A 20,662-nucleotide genomic window follows, 5' to 3' on the forward strand; every position below is an offset into this window, starting at 1 on the left:
TCAATCAGGATTGGTGTATTCTAGCAGCATGTGTGGTGACCTGTATATTTTCACCAATGTCCAATATAAAACCTCCTCCACTACCAGCTCCCCCTCAGCTCTAGCAGCATATATATCCTCACAAATTGCAATCAACCTACACACCAAACCACCCACAAAATGGTGAAAAACATTGCCATAAAATCCAACAAATTTTGAGCTGTTGATGTTGTAGAATTTGATGACTTACAGGGACGGACCAACTTTAATAGATACGTGCCGTTTCGTTCCTTCGTCATAGTGTAAACATTTATAGGGTCGTGAAAGATGCTACCGTATTATTTTGTACAAAAGTATATATTTTGAAATATGACACAAGTTTTCATTGGTAAAGTTGGTTTGCATGACGTTGTGTCATTTTCCTTAGTTTTTAGCTTTTAATTTCAGATTTTATTATGTTTCTAAATTTTTTTGCAATAAAAGAATTGAACACACGATCCCACGTATGAAAAACAAAAAACTAACCTATAGACCAAAGATTATTTTATGAAAAATATCATTTTTGTTTTTTTTATAGTAAAATGATATTACCACCTAAAAAAAATCTAGATGTGTCTCTGAATCAAGACATTAGCATTTTGACGCATTAGGAAATGCTTACAAAAGAGGTTGCAGCAAAGTGAATGTGACGACATCAGCATGTCAAAATGAGTAAAAATAGAAAGTGTCAAACCTTTGTTAATATTAAATAATTTTTTGAAACTTTGTCACATTGATTGAGAAAGAATGTTATTGATTACAATAAGAATGAACTATGTGCAACTACATTGAATGTTAACGCATTTTGTCCAAAATATTATCTCGGTTTGTTTCTTAGAGCATCCACAATGAAGTTTTTTGAATAGCTTTTGGCCACTTAAGCTTGTGAAAAAATCTCACAAAAGACAAAAAGCTTGTTTTTTTTGCTTGTGGGTCCCATTTTATGTTTGGAAAAAAGGTCCAAAGAAAGTGTATTTATAAATTGTGGAGAGGTGTATGTATGGATTTGTTTTAGAGGGTACCTGTCGCAAGAGGGAAGGTTTTCAAATGGGATTCTCATTCTCAAGTCAGAGCACTGAAGCCTTATGAAGCGACCAACTGCTAACACAAATGTAATGTAGAGACCCCATATACTGGATTTGCTCAACGTCTCACCAAGAAGCCCCTCTTACATTCACAAAGAAGAAAAACATCATCAATAGTTAATCATTATTTTATAAATGTTACTATATATATATATATATATATATATATATATATATAGGGTTGGGTTCAAGTGAGATACAGCAAAACCCTGCAAAAGTAAAAAAAAAAGCCGAACCTTCACAACAAAAAACACTGTGAAGGTTATTTTTACAACAAAAACACTATGAAGGTTACCTTCACAGCGTTTTACTGTGAAGTTTCAAGTATAAAAAAGTGGTCTAATGAAAACTTGTTGGTTTCACATGATCCCAAGTCTATATATATATATATATATATATATATATATATATTATGTATATAGGTAGGTTCACTGTGAATCAGGAGACAAACGAGAGCGCGTCACGTATTCCAAGACTTTATTATAAATGTTGTAAAAACTTCACGTTATCATTTGTCCCAGTTTGCAATTGAACTCCCCCCCCCCCCTTCTCTCTCTTATATGTCTAGTTCCTTTCTTTTACAAAACCAATTATTTGTACAAATTTACAAATTACATGAGTATGAAACAAAAGGTGAGGAAATACAATGTTTGGCATAGTGTTGTTTCATATGTGAAACGTGTGAGCCTGTTTTTTCCACACACAGAACAGTCTTGAACGTTTCACATATAAAACAACACTATATATATATATATTGCATTTTCACAAGCGTTGTTTCATATGTGAAATAGTTGATTCTAAAAATAGATATTTGAGAGATAAAGAACAAGAATTAAGAGTTCCAATCTGAAAAAATTTGGTTGTACGAATATTGCTTTGTCTGGAATCACATTTTTCTTATTTCGAGTAACCTTTGACACAATTTTCGGAGATCTTTTACATATAACACATGAAAACTGGCTTGTAAGTTTGTACTATTTATTGAGTTTGTAAATGAGTATATATAATTTCAATTCAATTATGCAAGACTTACGTGGTGTTTCCTCTGAGACGACAATGGCCTTGGGGCCCATCAAATCTCCACACACATTTGAATTGAACCAATCAATATCGAAAAAGGACCACCATTCTGAATCCCCTCGACGATTCAGGAGAAGTTTTGCGTCCACACCGCCTGCCTGTAAAATAACAGCATTTGGCATTCTTAAAACTTCACAGGCCAACTGCTCACAGTGAATCTTTTTAACAAGCGCAAAGTTTGTCTTAGTTCACATTCAAATAATTTTTCTATTTCAGAATTTTCTATTTTGTACCTATTTTGACTGATAACTTGTTGATCTTGTAACATTTAATAGCATTCAACAAGTTCATTCTATAGAACCCTTTAGTAAGCTAAGGAAAATGGATATTCATGTCATGAAATGCTACAGTATTAGCAGAATACCATCAAAAACCCAAAATGGGAACAAAATAGAAATTTTAAGAATTTTTTCCGTTACACTAAATAAGAACTAAACCAAACTTTGTTGCATTTTCATGCAACATTCCGCAATATATTTCACCATTTTGTAATTTCCATTTATATGGTGTTGAAACTACGGTGCCGTGCGTAGGTTGATCTCCATTTGTGAGCCAGAGGAAAATTTGAAACTTTGTTAAATTGATCGATCATTCTTTTGTTTTTTGTTGCATTTTCCCCTTTTAACAAATCCATATAGAAATATTAGAAGACGACATGCCCATATGAGATGACATATGGCTCTATGTATAGTTGGATTCCAAGCATGTGGGAGTGTTTTAAAGTTCTAGCGGATTCTGGAAACTCATCCAAGATCGGTATTCATTTTGGCCACCCTAAAATGAGTTTGATGGAAATCCGTCCATTCAAGGGTATAAAAATCACCCGTCCCCAAATTCCATGTCCACCAATCATGTGAAGGCACGTCATTACTTTATAGAAGAATATGAATACAAAGATGAATTACTTAAGATACTAACGTATCTTCACATGATTGGTGGGACAGTGATGGGACATGGAGTCAGCGGACATGTGAATTTTATACCATTCCACAATGGTTGTGGATGAGATAGAGAGATCAGATACAGATAAAGCATGTGTGTATGTATGTATATAAAGCATATATGTATGTATGCATGCATATAAAGCATGCATGTATGTATATAGAGCATGTATGTATGTACCTTTTGGTCGAAGAGTCTGACATCCCCAGAACCAGTTACTCGAAAGTACCTTGGAAAAGTGTTATTTATTCTAAAGCTGTCGCTGGAACCATTAAGAACATTCTCGAGGTCCGATGGTTTGGGAAGATCTGATCGTTGTATTGTTTGTTCGTATTTTACAACTTCTTTGTTCTTAGGACGGTCTCGTGTGAGTACCCAAGAGAATTTCATATCCATGGCCATATCAAGAGACTGAATGAATCTTCTTTGAATAGCATCAGGAACAAGCCACCAACTAATGGCATCAGCATGGCAACATATCATTTGAATATCATCCACATTATATGAATCAAGATAATTATTAGGGTCAAGATCAACAAAACGTCTCAACACATTCCATGGTGTAATTGCACATAGAGTTGTCTCGTATAACATCAACCGTCCACCATTTGTCTTTATATGAAACTGAACGCTGGCATCGTTAATCGGGTTTGCTATGTTTGTCGGGTTACCACTACTATACATCTGCAAGTGAAAATCCCAACAAATATTAGCAAATTGTTTAAGCTTAAGCATCTCATTATTAGTGCAATATTTTCCCTTGTATTTCTACAAGCCGAGCCAAACCAAACCAAACCAAACCAAACCAACCCAGTATATCCCACCCAGAGTTTGGCTTTCTAAGAAGCTGTAGGAGATGCTCTAAGAAGTTGGCTTTCAAAAGGAGGACATGGAAAGATGCCATTCATGTTCTGGAACTCCAGGTGAGTTCATCGCTTATGATTGTTTTTAGTCGCATACTCTATAATTTCTTTTGGCTTCATAGTTAGTCTATCTATGCTTTGAAATAAATGGCTAGTAGTTGTTCAAGCACAAAGATACTGAGAAACAATTACAACTTAACACCTTCCTCTATAGGCATGCAAGGATTATTTTGACAACTGTGAGATACTTCATGAATGTTTTCATCGAGGGTACTCTTGGCAAAATGGATATGAAGTCTTCATACTTATATATAAGTAGATAGATTCTGGCCAGTCTAAAGGGATTTATAGACATCAAATGTTAGGGACAACGGAGATAGTTCTAAAGGATTCCAAGGTGGACAATTTTTGCATTTAATCGACAATTCCATGGTGCCTCATATTGCTTATATGATATAAATTTTGAGGTACAGAAGAACAGCAACCAGTTAATCTACGGAGCTTAGGCCCCAGATATAATACGTAAACTGAAGAATTTGCCCACTCTATCCAAATGAAACCAATATATCTCACTCGAAAGAAGGGTTTGGGAGGGGTAGGATGTGTGCAGAATTGTCGAGAGAGGTAATAAGGTAGGTAATATGACAGGTAATCCGGAAATATAACAGGTAGAATAAGATTCGATTGTATGTGCACGATTCAATGATGTGCAAGCAGACAATATAATAAGGTAAAATATGTAATACAAGTGGATTAATGTATATAAGAACTTAAACATGTAGGTACAATCAGTAAGAAAGTCAAGCAAGAAAGCAGGTCAGGTTCTATTCTACCAAGCTTAAGCCCAGACTATTCTACTGAGATGAAAACGACTCAAGGAGATCAAAAGGGAAATATCTTACAAGCATAGGAGCCCAGATGACGCAGATTAATACAAAGAATAAGCATAAGCCATTGCAAAATTTAGTAACTTTCTTCTGCTTCTCTCCTTGTCTATGATCTGCCCTGTTCAGAACTGCATCAGATTTGACAAGGTACAAACTTGCATTTATGTCCTCCAACTATAACCGGAAAATTAACAGATATCAGTTTATATAAAGAACACTCATCCAAGCAACTTGCACAGCAAAAGAAAATACTTGCAATAGAGCATGCAACTGATGAAACAACGCCATAGGCCTTTAATCCCATGGCAAACAGTGAAAACTCACTCATACTCGTGTAATGATGAAAATGAAAATGAAAATGAAAAATCCTTTGGGGCATGAAGGGCCAATTTCTTGACCTACCATAACAGCATTTTGTTATGTAGTCGATGTATATGCCAGGTAAAATATGCATATATATAGGGTCAGGTTCAAACGAGACGTTAAACATTTTGCGAGAAGACGAAAAGTTTCAATATCATATATGATTACACACATGATACACAAGCTTAATCATATATGATTAAACACATGTTGCATTGACAAACATAGACGCTTAATCATATATGATTAAAAACACCCAAAGGAGTCTAATCATATATGATATTGAGACTTTCACCCTTCTCGCAAAATGTTTTAACTTCTCACATGATCCTTGCTCTATATATATACATATATCATGTAGGATTTTTTTTGTAGGAACCACTAGAACCATTTTGTTAGCAGAGGTTCACAGAAGTTAACATCCTCGCATATGTTAACATGGTAATGTTAACATAAGTCAATATACCTTAATGTTAAATGTTAACATTTGTGAAATTCCGTTAACAAAGTAGTTCCTACGAAATTTTGAATTGCTACCGGAACCCAACCCTATATATATATTATATGTATATATGTAAATATATAGGGGCCGGTTCAAATAAGGCTAAATATCGTGATAAGGTAAGAAGGGAAGTTTAAGGGAAGGTTTATAGGTGAACAATTGAAAAAATTTACTTGAAGATGCATATGTGAACCGGCGTTACAAATTATTCATATGGGTTCATATATGCATATTCAAATGGATTTTTTCAATGAGTCACATATGAACCTATGTATATATATATATAGCAAATGCAAAAGAAATCCAGTAACCATGATATAGTTTGTCTGCAGATCAGTAAAATATGCATAATAGCTAAGACAAAAGAGATCCACTAAACATGATTTAGTTTGTCTCTAAAAACGGAATGTGTAGAGGAGGGGAAATACTAACCTTGAGCCAGTCATACATTGTCAAAGATGTGGTGGTGCATGACCAATCAAGAACACACCTCAATTCATAGAGGAACGGCAGTGCACGGTAGAGCCGGCAACCCAAATAATTAACTCTAGAAATACTGCTAGTCAGAAATTGCCTATATAAAGTGCTCTTATGTGGAACCCCTGCTCGTATTTGCATCGCTTGCAGGGTCAGAGAAATAGCTTTAGTAAGATATATCGCACGGAGTGCCAAACCTGCTGCATTATGCTGTGAAGGTTCCATACTCCAGGCATACTCGGTGACGGAGTATGTGAATATTATGAGGTTAAAGATGTAAAAGATCACTTTACCGGTGGCGAATGAACGTAGATATATAACACGATCAAGGACAATCAAGAAGAAGATAGCCTGCATAAAAGTAGTGGAACTTTAAAATGTGCCATAAAAAAGAGCAAAAGTTAGCCATGAAACGGAAAAGAAACTTGCCATCAACATGAAGACAAACTCCTTTGGAAACTGATCTTCAAGCTGATAAACGTCTAGAAACTCATTTTTGTTCTTTATAACAGATTGGTAGAAGATGGCAACCAAAAAGAAAACAACCAAATCCGCACCGAATATATAGGCATATAGATCAATCTCTCTTTTGCCTCCCCCTATTATCGAGATAATAGAATATGGAAATCCTAGTTGTTTAGAAAGACAAGCATCTTGGGCTTCTGCTATCTCCTTTGCTACATCAGCTGCAGGCGTCAGAGACATGTACCTTTCGGCTAAAATACATTCCTCCCTTGGGGATGCATATGTGACCTCAAAAACAGCCAAGGCCACATTCGGGTTGTCTTTACTCTTTTCAATACTGCGAACTACGACATTACTGGCACAAGAGCAAGTGTCAGGGTTTGATTCCTTGCATCTTGAATTATGAACAAATCTAAGAAGTTCGTTTACTCCAGATTCAACGCTTGCTGGTTGAATCCCGTATTCTGGCCATGAATGAACATCTAGTGATAACTGGATAAAGTAAGGGGGAGATTCTGCTTCTTGTGTCAGTGATTTCCAGTATCTAAGACAATTTCCAATGATCAGTTTGGCAATATTTGTTGCAAGCTGAAGCATCCTTTGTGTATTTTCTCTCCAGCTTGAACTAAAAAGAACCTCCTTAGGGTTGACAATTTTCCCTGTAAGACTGCTGAACTCGGTTGAGAAAATATGTTCACTGTCTTTGGCAGTTATAGAGCTCTGAATGAGGGTAAATAGGTAGACTAGAAAAAGTGGCAACAAACTGATAACGAATGAAGAGGTTATTCTGTTTGTGGGAAATCCCCACTCTGGAAGAGAGATCGATTCGATGGTGAAACCACAATGCTGGATGATGATCTGATATACGTACTGAATCAAGATATAGAACTCTGTGTAGATCAGCATTACAACCCAAAAAATATAATTAGGTCCAGTGTTCACACATAGAGCATACAAGAAGAGAGCTGCAAGATACACCATAGAAAGCAGGCTAAAGTTCCAAAGAAATACAAGCAGGAAGCAACAATAGCACACGACATCATTATTTGATTGCATCTGGCCCCATATATGTTGAAATATTTTCCCACAACTTGCTGAATCGGAACTAGTTCTACTTTTTTCAGAATGAAGAGAAGATGAACGATTCGAAGCCATGCGACTCCCATTTTGGCTTTCTGTCTCACTATGTCTACCAGTCGCGGCAAGTGAAGTAGGGTCATCTGAATCTAAATCTTYTGGAGGGATATTCAAGTAGTTTGCTATGTTGGAAACTGCCTGATTGCCAATTGACTGTACCTGAGAAACACCATCACCTATCAACTGTACAGCAGATATCAATGTACTTTCTCTCCTAAGGCTTTTGTGTTTCTTTTCTATCTCTGTGTCATCCTCTTCAAACTCAGCGACTTCAATAAGATGTGAATGTTTTGGAGACCCAAGTGCTGAATAGCTTTCAGTTCCATGAAAGTCGAAAGGAAATGCGAAGTCCACATTACTATCTGACTCTTGTTTCTTAAAAATGTCTTCCTCTTTGTGGACATTCTGATTGGTATGATCTGTATTTAGAGAGACGGCTCTCCTTCTCCGTAAACCTTCACAATGAGGTGAATCATCACTACCATGAGCATGAACGGGACATGTAGCGTGAAGCTGAATCTGTAAGTTAAGCATTTCAGATTTCATCTTTTCGACTTGCATATTACGCTGACGCTTCTTCTCCTCATCTTCACGAATATGCTGTAACTGTTCAGTTTTCCATGCAGCCTTCTTCTCTTGTTCATGTACGATGGCACCAATTTGCTCAGCTTCAAGATATTGAAATACATAATTGAGCTCTGGGGAGGAAAACATGTATGACTGCAATGATACCAGAATGAATATGATAATCTCAACCAACGCAGATCTTGAGGTAATCCGAAATCCATAGTCATACTTGTAAAATCCAATAACCTCATAAACATAGTCTATGGTTTCACACTTCCCATCATTAAAAGCACCCACGAACGGGGATTGATATGCAAGAGAGAGAACAATGACTGCGAAGTTGTATATCCGCAACCACTTAAAGATCTTGTTTTTTTTCTTTAGTATCGTAAGCCTCAGCCGGAACAGGGTTAGAGCAAAAGCAAGATATCCAAGATGCAAAATATCGTACTCAAGAGTTCCAGTGATTAAGATCAAGGCAAACACGAGATCCAACAGATGACAATAGCAGTATAGTCTCAAATAGTCAAGAAGAGTCCAAATGGTTTTGGTTTCCAAAGAGAGGTCTCGCCAAACAAAAGCATTCTTACGTTGAGAAATCATTTGGCGGTATGTATATGATCCCGAGAAACTGCAAAATCTATCAGCTCGAAGCTTGAAACATGCAAACATGAAGACTAGGAAATAACTGATCAGCACTCTTGGATCATCAACAGCAAGTCCTACACGAAAAAGGAAAGTGAGCAAAAATGAAGAATGCAAACCATCAAAGTAGGCAGTCAGGATATAGGTATCGAGATGACAGTACCTAGCCAGCAGTATCGGCAATAGCTGAAATGAGATTCCGAATTCCTCCAGCAATCATGGCAATGCAAGGTAGCCTCACCTGGAGCAAGTTCACTTAAAGACCTTTCAGTCTTCCAAATAGCAAAATATTCAAGTAAGAGAACACTAGCAAACAAGACGACAAATAACGACCATGATCTTTGTACTAATTGCCGGCCTAGAAGAACACAAGCAGCAAGTGATGCAATATACAGCAAAGATATGGCATTAAGAAGAGCAAAGCTTGCAAGAAGCAACACAATCGTGTTAATCTCAAGGCCAAAGAGGATGAACATGTTCTCCATCCAAAACTTCAAATATATCCTTAGGGAAGCCTTCTGCATATCGAACCTCTCCTTTCTCAAGGAAAGAACTTGTTTTTTGTTCCATTTTTGGTTCTCGTTAACCCTTCCCAAGAAAGATCCGAGCATATATCGCCTGCTGCTACTGTTGGATATTCCTGGTGCCACACCCGCATCACCAGACAATTCTTGGATGTTTGGCGGCCATGAGCTGCTGGTTCTCAACCCCATTTTCTTAACAGATGGAGTGTTATCTCCATTTGAAATGGAGGCAATTGGTAACACATCTTCTTCAGAAAAAAACAATGGGCAAGGTTCTTCCCATTGACCTACACCTGAAAGCCAACTGGGCATCATCTCTAACCAATGAAAGACATTATATTGAAGGGTACATGCAGCAATCACCAGTACCTTAGCCCTTAAACCTGCTTCCAACCCCCAAGGTCCAGGCTGATATACCTTTAAACCTAGAAAGTTAGACAAAGCGGAGTACTTTTGCCCAGGAAACATCGCAGCTTGGTCCCCACATAACTGGAATAAATACTCTGATGACGCAAGAACTCCTGTGTAAACTAAAAATGATTTGGATGGTACCCTCGACGCTTTTGGCAAAATCGAGCAGAAGACGGTTCCAAGAAGATAAAAGAAACCAAATGCACTTATTGGAGATATTGAGGCGTAGAACATAGCAGCAAACAAAATTTTTTGACTGTGCCATATAAGAAGCCTTCTAATGAACCCAATCACCCCAAATTGCAGCCGATTTGTGTCCTCTAAGTTAGGATACCTGTTTTGTCTCCTCTCGTAGCTGTAAAGTTGCATTGCGATTGTTATCGCCAAGGATTCGGAAACATTTTCAAAGACTGATGTTTCTGAATTGTAGCCAAGATATGTATAAATATCAACTTTTGTGGATATCCATGATTCAAAACTGGGGAAGATGCTCAAAATATATATGAGAATAAACATCACAATTGAATATACTTTCAATGGGAACCATAGACGCTTTCTTGTCTTCTCAACAAGTTGTCTACCAGTAATCCAGAAAAGGAGAAGAAAGAGGTACCCAAATGACACATAATTGGGCCTTGACATGTAAACTGTGATAAGTATAGTTACAAATGCGATGTAAGTGCCAAATGAACGATACAATGACAGGAACTTCTGGCCTATCGCGCTGAGATATGAAGCCACTTTTCTCTCTGAAAGAAGATATGTGGACATACAATCATCAGAAAGGTTCAAAATATAAGAAGTAAAGGATAAACTAAAATATTAGATGGCATTGTATTGGGACATTAAATTTAATGATGGATCAACGTAAACCTTGGGAGGGGTTATCATCATCTTCATTATTGTTGGCGTAAACAGACAACAAAACTGACTTATTCAAACCAGCTTTCAAAATGCTAAATCCAATTGGTGGGCGAGGTGTGTGCTGCACAATAGCGGAGAACGAAAACAGAACTTTGTGACCATGCTTCTGAATGGCACAAAAACATGCAAGCAAAGCTATTTCCACAAAACTCCAGGAGCTATCACATTCAAGGAGACCTGCATGAATTTGGCTATAGATCTTATTAACAGAACAAAAAAATCTTAGTAAAAAGAGTGTGATAATGGTTACTAGTTAGAATTAATAGTTCCTTATAAGTCCTGGGCAATGTACTACTAACACTATATTTAACCACAATAAGGGGCGGAACCAGAAAATTTATCTAGGGGATGCCTAGAAAAAATTAAGAAAATTCATGATTTTAAGGTTGAGAAAATCCTATTAAATACATATGTTTTTGAATCAAACAGTTGCCCTAAAATTAGTTGTAAAAGAGAGTTCAAAATCATTAGTGACCTAAATGACATAACTATGTCTATATTTATACAAACAAATACAATATGCATAGATAACCATGTAAATAAGAAAAGCTCTTTGAAAATACATGAAATTTATCGTAAAAAATTGTGTATTCAATAAAGTAACGTGTTTATTTTAGAACCTTTAGAAAACTTGACATTTATAAAGAAAGAAAAAGAACTTGATTCGAATAAATAAAGTTTCAAGTGGGTAATTGAGGTTTGAGACTATATCAAAATTTATTTTTTAAGTTTGAGGGGGAGCCAATGCCACTTTTGGCTCCACGGTGGCTCCGCCCATGACCACAATCCAACCCTCCACCTACACAATCTTCAACTCCAACCCGATCTCACCTTTTTTGTTGTTCATTAGTGATCCATTCCAACTTAAAAAATTATTTTGTAAAAGTTTATATATTACATTTTTTTATCGTATATAATTATCATTTTTCATCAACAATCTCTTGGTGCTTTACAAACAAGGAACTACCATCTATTTATATGCCTCTATGTAGTATGTACAAGTCTAGAATGTTCTACTTTGATATTTGCATAGAAGGATTAGATACATATAAACCCTAGAACAGCGTGGAGTATTTAGTAATGTGGCTTCTCAAGGAACATTCTTGCGGGACGTGACAAGTGATTTCTTGGACTCATACATCTCGTGAGAGTACTGATATGGGTCATTTGAGTATTATATAGGTCTAACAAGGATGTATGGAATTTAAGTGAGAGAGTTTGCGACAATTCCTCGCTACATTGGTTATGAATTAGAATTATGAGTCTTATAAATCCTTAGTAAGGTGATTTGAAAATTATTTGGTAAGTCTGTTGTTTTGAACTAGTGATGTCACAAAAGTCTATTAAGAAAATGAAACCCGTAGCTTGCCATGCTACTGAAGTATTTTAAAGTGAACCAATTAGAAATAGATGATACCTAATTGAGATAAAATTTCCCAACTTGTGGTCTCACTTTTCTCCCTTACTCCAGAGATCAGAGTTATCTGGAGAGTGTACAAGATCGCGAAATGAATCTCACACAGAAGAAGTAGGGATTGTTGCACTCTTGTGCTGATGCGGTGGCTCAATAAATATAGGAAAAAGAATATCACTGAAGCACAGATAAATGTTAGCACTTATAAGAGCTGGCTCCATAATTGGATTAGAAAGTAAATGATATCGTTAGAAAACGTACTATATACAGCATGGATGAAACCTGGCTTCATTGCAATGAGAAATATCTGCACCAGCATGATAGCTCGATTGCATTTCCGCAGTACCCAAGCGATTGTGGCTACAATCAGCACTTTTGTTTCTTCTTCAACTGCAATTAGGATGATTCAGAAGGCGAGCATGTGCTTTTAATAAGAATAACGACTGATCAAGTATAATGTTCCACATTCAGTGAGAAATGAGAAACTATTGATGACAAAAAGGAAAGCATAAAGCACAAAACGAAAGGCATGCACATCTACTACAAGAAAATAAGGATTCAGCTCAAACCGTCTGAGTTGTGTAAGAAGAAAGTTCAAATCACATAGAACTGCAAACAAACTAGAAAAATCTTCTGTATGAATCTACAACAGCAGGATGGTGGCTATTAATGGGAAAGTTATGCATCGCTTAGTCCCCCCCAAAAAAGAAATGCAGGCCATGTAGATGTGATAAAGAGGCTTAACTATTCTTTCAGTTTAAAACCTAGAAGGAAAGATTATCAGTTACCAATTAGTAAAACGTAAGCATCTACTCACCTTCCGGAGCAGGGTCCACATCGTCAGTATGGTGGACCTCATCAGAGATGTACAGGAAAACAGAGTTGTTCACAAGATTAACAAGGGAAACTAAAACTCCAAGACAAAACTGAGCAAGGATAAAGAAGCCAGGAAAAGGATAATGCCACAACCCCACCATTTCCCAAATCTCTGTGTCCTGCTTATGCAATTTAGGACAATAAAAAAGCTGGTATGGGTCAGATTTTTCACAAAAGGGAACAATAAACCTCAAGAAAAGAGGCAGTCACTTTAGTAAAACTTACCTTTCCGACTTTCCAGTTCAGGCATGAAAAGGCTATATTGAAAATATATGTGCTAACAGCCCACAGAAGAATGAAGACAAGGAGCAGCCCATTTAGCCGGTGCAAATGAAACAAGGATGGGAAAGAAAATATAACGTAGCCGACATATCCAAGTAATCCAAATGCACATATGCTTGCATAATAGAAGCTCCATAAAGCAAGAGCAAACAAGGAGACCTGTCAATTTCATCACTGAAAAATTTAACAAATAAGCCGAAAGATATTCGACATGCTCAACTCAACCTGAAACCAGAATACAGTATCTAGGCCAAGGAAGCAACAATCATGGGGGAAATTGGTACAATTACAAAATAAAAAGATTCATATAAGATATTAAGACAATCCCATGTTCTGGTCAACAGTATAGATCCAAAGACAGTTGATCCAGCGTTTGTAGAAGAAAATCTTAGCATCATAAATACTGTAGAAGCACATCGATATATGCGACCATAACAGCTTTTAAAGGTGAAGATGGAGGTGTAAGCCAAAGAGTTGATTGGAGTATATGCAATATCATAAATGAATGCATCACAAACTTACATACTTCTGAGTTCTGAGTTGGATTTTGCGGAGAAAAATCAGACTTTACCTAGATTAGGATCAAGGCATCAAGTAACCTCCTTGAACCCTTTCTTTTTGGTAGAACTACCACAAGAAATTTGCATTCTTTTTGCAGCTATAGTCTGTTGAGAAGATTTAGTTACCTATTGATTTCCAGACTCACTTAGATCATGTCATTGACCTCCAAACATGCCAGATACCATGTGCATTTATTGGTCAATCACTTAGTTTTGAGGTAATTTTAAATTCTTTGCAAGCATAGCCTAGTGATGATTTAGGACCAAACCCTCTGTCTATCGTTCTGTTTATTGTAGAACATTACATCATGGTAGTATATGAGAGCATCTGAGACTTCCCAGAAAAATATTTTTGTTCTGTTTTATGAAATCCTTAAGAAGTTATTAGAATGGTCGTGCCAATGTAGTACTCAGATTAACTAGGTCCAATTCTAAATTCATGTTTACAAGCTAAGCTTAGTGATTAATTTAGGCCAAACCTTCTGTTCAATGTTTATTGTAGAACTTTACATCGTAGTAGTACATAGGACTATAAGAGCATTTGATACTTCCAGAAACAGGATTTGGTTCTATTATATGAAATTTTGAGAAGATATTAAAATGGCCATGCCAAAAACTAGGGGCAATATTTGTTAAAATAATCATTAGATATAAATTATTCAAACGCTTGTCTGTTATATATCAAAAGATAATGAGTATGTGCAGTTTAGGATATGTACCGGGCCACCATAGGTAAAGAAGTTGATGCTGAATGTACGAAAAACTGCACCCCTTAACAGAAGATTGGTGTCCCGTTCACCAGGTCTACAAATGACATTGCATTAAATTATATCTCTAGAAAACCTTGATAGATCTGTGTGTGAGTAAATAAATTGACATGTTCACATTCTTAAGTAGAAGCTAGTTTGGACAAACAAGTAACAGGAATTTCAGTTATCTCCATTGAGATGACTTTGGATGTGAATCTCAGTGATACACACATAATTATGTAGTTGCACAAAATCTGGGCAGCAGTCATCCAAATGGTGTTTTTTTTTACAAAATTTGAAATTATATCGACTGTACATCTCATAGAGATTTAAAATGACAATACAATAGCTGTTCAACAAAAACTTAGTGCAGCACATTTCAATGTAATAATGCAAATTTTTTATGCTAACCCCAACAATTGGCTGGTAATCTATACCGACTTTCTCTTGTCCAGCAAATGCACTATTGATGACAAGGAAATATATTCAGTATGATAATGAAATAGATGGATTTTGCATCATATTTCAAATCAATTACCTTGATTCACGAATGAAAAAAGAATTCATTGATGGAAGAAGATGTTCGGTCAAGTTGCCTTCTCTCATGGACATGATGAAATTCATTTCCTCCAAGTCAATCTTGACAAAAGATAACTGCGTAAATGCTGCACAAATTTATAAACTATACCAAAGCTTCGTAAGGTAAAGTAGCATAACTTACAGTCCTCTACATGGGTAGTTAAATAGAAATACACCAAACAATAGAGACTTATATACCGGAAAAATGTGTACCCCAAAATTAAATGTTGAACGAATTAAAAACTAAAAAAAATACCCTACAAGTTCCTGGAAAGGGGTGTACCCCGAAGAAAAATATGATCAGCGAAAGACCAGAACAAATTTGTGTCCAATCAGATGCTGAAGAGATTCTGTATAGACCGATGAAATCACCTATCACATTCAAGAACTTAGGTAATCGTGGTGGGAGCTGATAGACGTAGAGAAAGAAAATATTGAAGCCCGCGTACAGCCAAAGAGGTCTCCACCATCTTCATGACAATGTAAGCAAAAGCAAGCAAAATTAATGTATGATACTTGATACAACAAGAATCAATATCATTGTACTAGGATTATCAAAAACTACTATAAAGTCACCTGAAGAGGCCATGAAAGTTGCTTGTTAAGGACCAATCCACAAGACCCACACAACTAGAAATGAAAAATGGCAAAGAAACCCAAGAAGTGTTGCTGATACCCACAACCAACTGAACTGCTGGCAACAGCAAGAAGAAAGCAACCTTCACATGTGAACCTTCCATACGTGTCAAATGGGGACAGAAAAATTCCAGTCAATTATGACATCAAATCCTAAGAACTCAAGTTAAGTCAAACAAAAAACTAGCATCATTTTTTTATCTTGATATACACAACCATACAACCACCACAGAAATTTAACTAGGAAAAGCAAACCTTAGACTACTCTTATCTCAAAACAACCCATATCGTTCTCTATTTTTCAGCTTATGCAACAACTATGGAAGGTAAAGAATAGAGGATTGTAAATGTGTTAAGCATCCATGAAGAAAGCAATTAACGTAGCAGAATACAGACTACATGCTAGCTTCGAGGGTACAATTTAGTAACAAAGTTGAGCACAGCAACATCACTTCTGAAATATGTCAAATTAGCAAGATAATAAACCATATAAATGACAAAAACAAAGAAGTTCTACCATCTGGTGCCCCATAATCAGTTAAGTATCCAATAACAGAACTTTCTTGATAAATAGACTGTTGAAGCACCTGAGTGACAGAAGTATTAGAGAAGGGTCATATCTCAGTGCCCTCCAAATTTACACCTTTACCAGAAGGGTAAGCCACAGCAAACGGGAAAATTATCTTCTAATCACAGATGACAATTCTTAATGCCATACTAATAATGCAATAGGCATTCCACGGTTCAGTTCTCATGTGTCAAAATTGAAGAAGATCAAGACGTGTTAAGAAAATGCAAAGTTGAGGCTTGGTATGTCAGAGAGAAATCATCAAGCAAAGCTTCAAATTTATCAAGTTGTACCAACCTATTTGCTCTACAGCTGTTGCTAGACTTTCCAAAAATGAAGATGCCCATGTGAACAAATGTAATCTGATTTCATGGAGTTCAGTAAAAGCACTGAACGCCGCTAATAGTTGCAAGATCAAAAGATAAATTACTATTGGCGATTTCCATGATTGGACTCTGCAAAAACATACTTCATTAGCATGCATAACAGATTAAACATAGCAAGAGCAGCTGAAGCTGACGAGATTGAAAATTTAGCAAGAGTAGTTGATGTTGATAATAGTATTGAGATAGAAACTAAAATCTCACATCTTGAATCCTATTATCTTCGCCCACAGAGGTTCTTCTGCACTGCATCTTCCACACCAAATGGCCCATGCCAAAAGAAAAGTCACTCGTGAAAGGATAGCAACAAGTGAGAAAACAACAATAAACCATAGCACCACTCTCCCCCTTGAGTGAAATCCTACAAAAAGCAAAATAATCTAAGTAAGCTTGACATGGTATCAATTGTTAAACAGATACACCATAAAGAAATGTTTTGCCAGACACATTTGTTATAATGCTTAAAGAATGCAGCTAGGAATTGGAGCTTGCCTTCATACAATTTAAAGATTGTTAAGCAGTCCTAATGTATCTGACTATCCAGAAATAACAAGGATATGAAATAAATCTTGGTTGGATTTTATTGTAGGTGTGTTCCTAATAGGAAACATGGGGCCATAGATTTTATACAAGGTACTGTTAAGCTCCAAAAGATCCAATTGACACCATATATCTTCATCGGTCAACATATAATCTTTGGGGAGATAGTTGACTAAAAAAGTATTAAGAAGTCATGATCGGGATCAAAAACCTCGTATCCCAATGATCAGATACAAGAACCAACTCAACAACAAATATGGAAACAAAAATTGATTGAATCTAACATGAACGTCAAAATGCCTAATTCAATAGCGAAACAAATGCAACCACACGACGAAAATGACAATAAGCAACACAAATATGACACAGACTTACATGGTTCCACTGTCGATGTGATAGTGTACAGCCAGACGGAAAGAAGGCCAATCGTATTTCATGAATCAAACGAGGATTACAAATCAGAGAGAACGAAAACTAACGATCAATAATCTCACAAACTATCAAACAAAGTGCTTAGAAATTTGTTCTTCTCTATTTACAATGGAATGTTTCAATTCTCACAAAAGCAGCAACAATAAATTGGACCTAGCAGTCTATTATTGATCCAAAGCTCGTATGCGACTTTAGACGTTGCTTTGGATCTATCTTGGTTCCTCAAATTCCTGTAGGCGACTTTGGACACAACTAGAAGCAAGCCACCTAACAAGTCACTTGGCACCCTAGTCAAAACGCGACAATAAACAAAATCGCGTAACATATCGCGTGTAATGTAGCCAAAGTATCCCAACATCCACATGACTTCTCATGCAATTGGATCAAGTCACTTAACAAGTCGATTGCAGTGTACCTAAAGTTGATTCATTTTTCATGCAATCATGCGACTTGGAAGGCCTCGCCTATGCAAGTTGCATACAACAGCAGTATGTGTGGTTGTTTTCTATCACAAAGTTCAACAATTGTGACAAGGAACAAGCCTTGAAAGTTCTTTTGCATACTCAAATTAACCTTAAATTTGGTTGCATGGAAACTTAGGAAGCCAAGGGAAGGGAGGGGAGAAACTATGCGATGGTGAAATGTAATTTGGTATGCAGCATCATAGTTTAGGACATCTTTGGTTTATAAACTTGATCCAAATTATTGGGTACCATTAGGAAAAAGACTTGGAAAACATGACCAAGTGAAGCAGAACGGAGGAGAGTGGTAGTGAGTAATAGGTGAATAAACTTTTCTTGGTTACTAGTAAAGGTAGGCAGGTCGTATGTATACATACAAAAGAAATCGCAAACTTGGTGCAGCTTCAAAAAGAATATCATCCTTACTCTGAGAAGCTAGTGTTTGTGAAAGGATAGCAGTTTGGTCATCAACTAGAGGAGCAACTATAATGACTATTTTGAGTATTTTCATACTTTTACACATCACCCATTATCTCCACATATTTGAAGATATACAAAAATCTACTGAATTGTCCAACTGTTTCCTAATTCTCAAGCATAATTGAAGATCTGTCATCTGAACATTAAAGGCGAATGTATGGGAGAAATCATTATATTTGTTAACTAGGCTAATGATCTAGGTATCTTAGAACATCACTAGCATAATGATCTAATGTACACCTGGAACCACCATCCATGGAAAGGGTACACCATGCTAGAGTCCTGGAATAGTTGAGCCTTCTTTTTCCCGGAAAGACATCCAATACTACATATCTCGTACCATGTGGCTAGTCAGTGAAAACAAAAACCAAGATAAAAATGGTTCTTCCTGACCTAATCCACCCAAGTTCCCACAATGTTGCACCAACACGAATATATAACCAATCAAACTAATAGCTATAAGAAACACCCTTCTTTTCAATGGTTAACTTCAAACAAAAAAATTTAATGCCTAAATCCTTGAAATAGAAATAAATCATATTAGATTAAATGCAACATTAAATGATGCATTTCGATGCACTACCTATTTACAATGCGAGACTGATGATAACAATGTAGCAGCAGTTTAACATACTTGATACTATGACAACGAAGATGAATGATCAACTTTATCTTTAAAACACATACTAGTACCTTTTTCCAGATGAACGAATAGAATAAGTAGAGAAGCTAGCAAGTTCCCAAGAGATATCAAACTCCAATTCATTAAAGCGGCTGCAGAAACAGAAAGGATGAGCATATATATAGAAATTTAATCAAAATAAACCTTATATTAGGAAGATTTAAACATCAGAAGTTTAGAATTCCATAAACATTTACCCCCGCGCTGACTCACAGTTAATTGTACCAATAATCTAAATCAATTGGAACTCACTTATCATTATCATATGAATCGACAATAACTTAACACAATCACTAACAATGTCGCAGCTACAGATATCATTGCATCAACTTGAATCTCAAAAACTGAAGATAAATCTAAATCAATTGGAACTCACTTATCATTACCATTTGAATCGACAATAACTTAACATAATCACTAACAATGCCGCAGCTACAGATATCATGCATCAACTTGAATCTCAAAACCTGAAGCTAATTAGGTTCTCAGGAGTCCGTGCTTGCCAGTGATCTCATAATATAAGCTTAGATAGAGAAAACATATAACTATTATGTGTAATTTGATGATAAACCCGAGGCATCTACATTAATTCAAGTAATGAAATCAAACGCCGTGCATGAACAATCCACATTCTTCGTCACTTTCAGATGATCTTCAAATAAAACTTGCTTGATTAATTTAAGATAACGAAGAAACAAAAATGTTACCTGTAAATAGTAGCAAAGCCAACATAAATCCACCGACTAATACCCTCATTGTTGACTCGTAAGGTCGAAATCAGATCGTTCATATCATCAGTTGATGATTTAATCAGCTTTTCAGTGGAATTTTTCTTGGCGGGCTGAAAATTCGACAGAATTGAGTCGAGAAGAAGCTTCTTTTCTCACGTATTGGTTTTGATTTCTCTAAACTAACAGTTTGAACTCAAATTCAAAAGAAAATTTAGATCTCGAATGGAAGATTTACGTAAATTAGCAAACTCCATGTTCATCTACGATTACTTACAAAGGAAACACGTATCTACATCATAATATAAATAACTTTTAAATCAGATAATAAACATATTATTTAACTGTCATGGCTGTTTGGTTGGAACATGTTACATTTTTTTTTTATAAATTACATTAAAA

At 36.2% G+C, this 20,662-nt stretch overlaps 1 protein-coding gene across 1 annotated transcript; it reads right to left on the reverse strand.

Annotated features, from left to right (window-relative positions):
- LOC112518671 (piezo-type mechanosensitive ion channel homolog) lies at positions 1–20,288 on the reverse strand. The gene is made up of 21 exons (XM_025126449.1): positions 20,240–20,288; positions 19,544–19,624; positions 17,142–17,298; positions 16,852–17,009; positions 15,927–16,083; positions 15,634–15,820; positions 15,310–15,425; positions 14,742–14,826; positions 13,406–13,621; positions 13,122–13,299; positions 12,566–12,694; positions 12,308–12,481; positions 10,840–11,067; positions 9,195–10,715; positions 6,647–9,108; positions 6,173–6,568; positions 4,891–5,049; positions 3,306–3,809; positions 2,137–2,281; positions 1,041–1,185; positions 1–136 (listed from the first exon to the last, which is right to left on the reverse strand). The coding sequence occupies exons 1-21, from the start codon at positions 20,286–20,288 to the stop codon at positions 1–3; spliced, it is 7,383 nt and encodes a 2,460-aa protein (XP_024982217.1).
- Between the last annotated feature and the right edge of the window lie 374 nt (positions 20,289–20,662).

The sequence above is a fragment of the Cynara cardunculus genome, assembly GCF_001531365.2.
Source record: "Cynara cardunculus var. scolymus isolate 2C chromosome LG 9, CcrdV1, whole genome shotgun sequence".
NCBI lineage: Eukaryota > Viridiplantae > Streptophyta > Magnoliopsida > Asterales > Asteraceae > Cynara > Cynara cardunculus.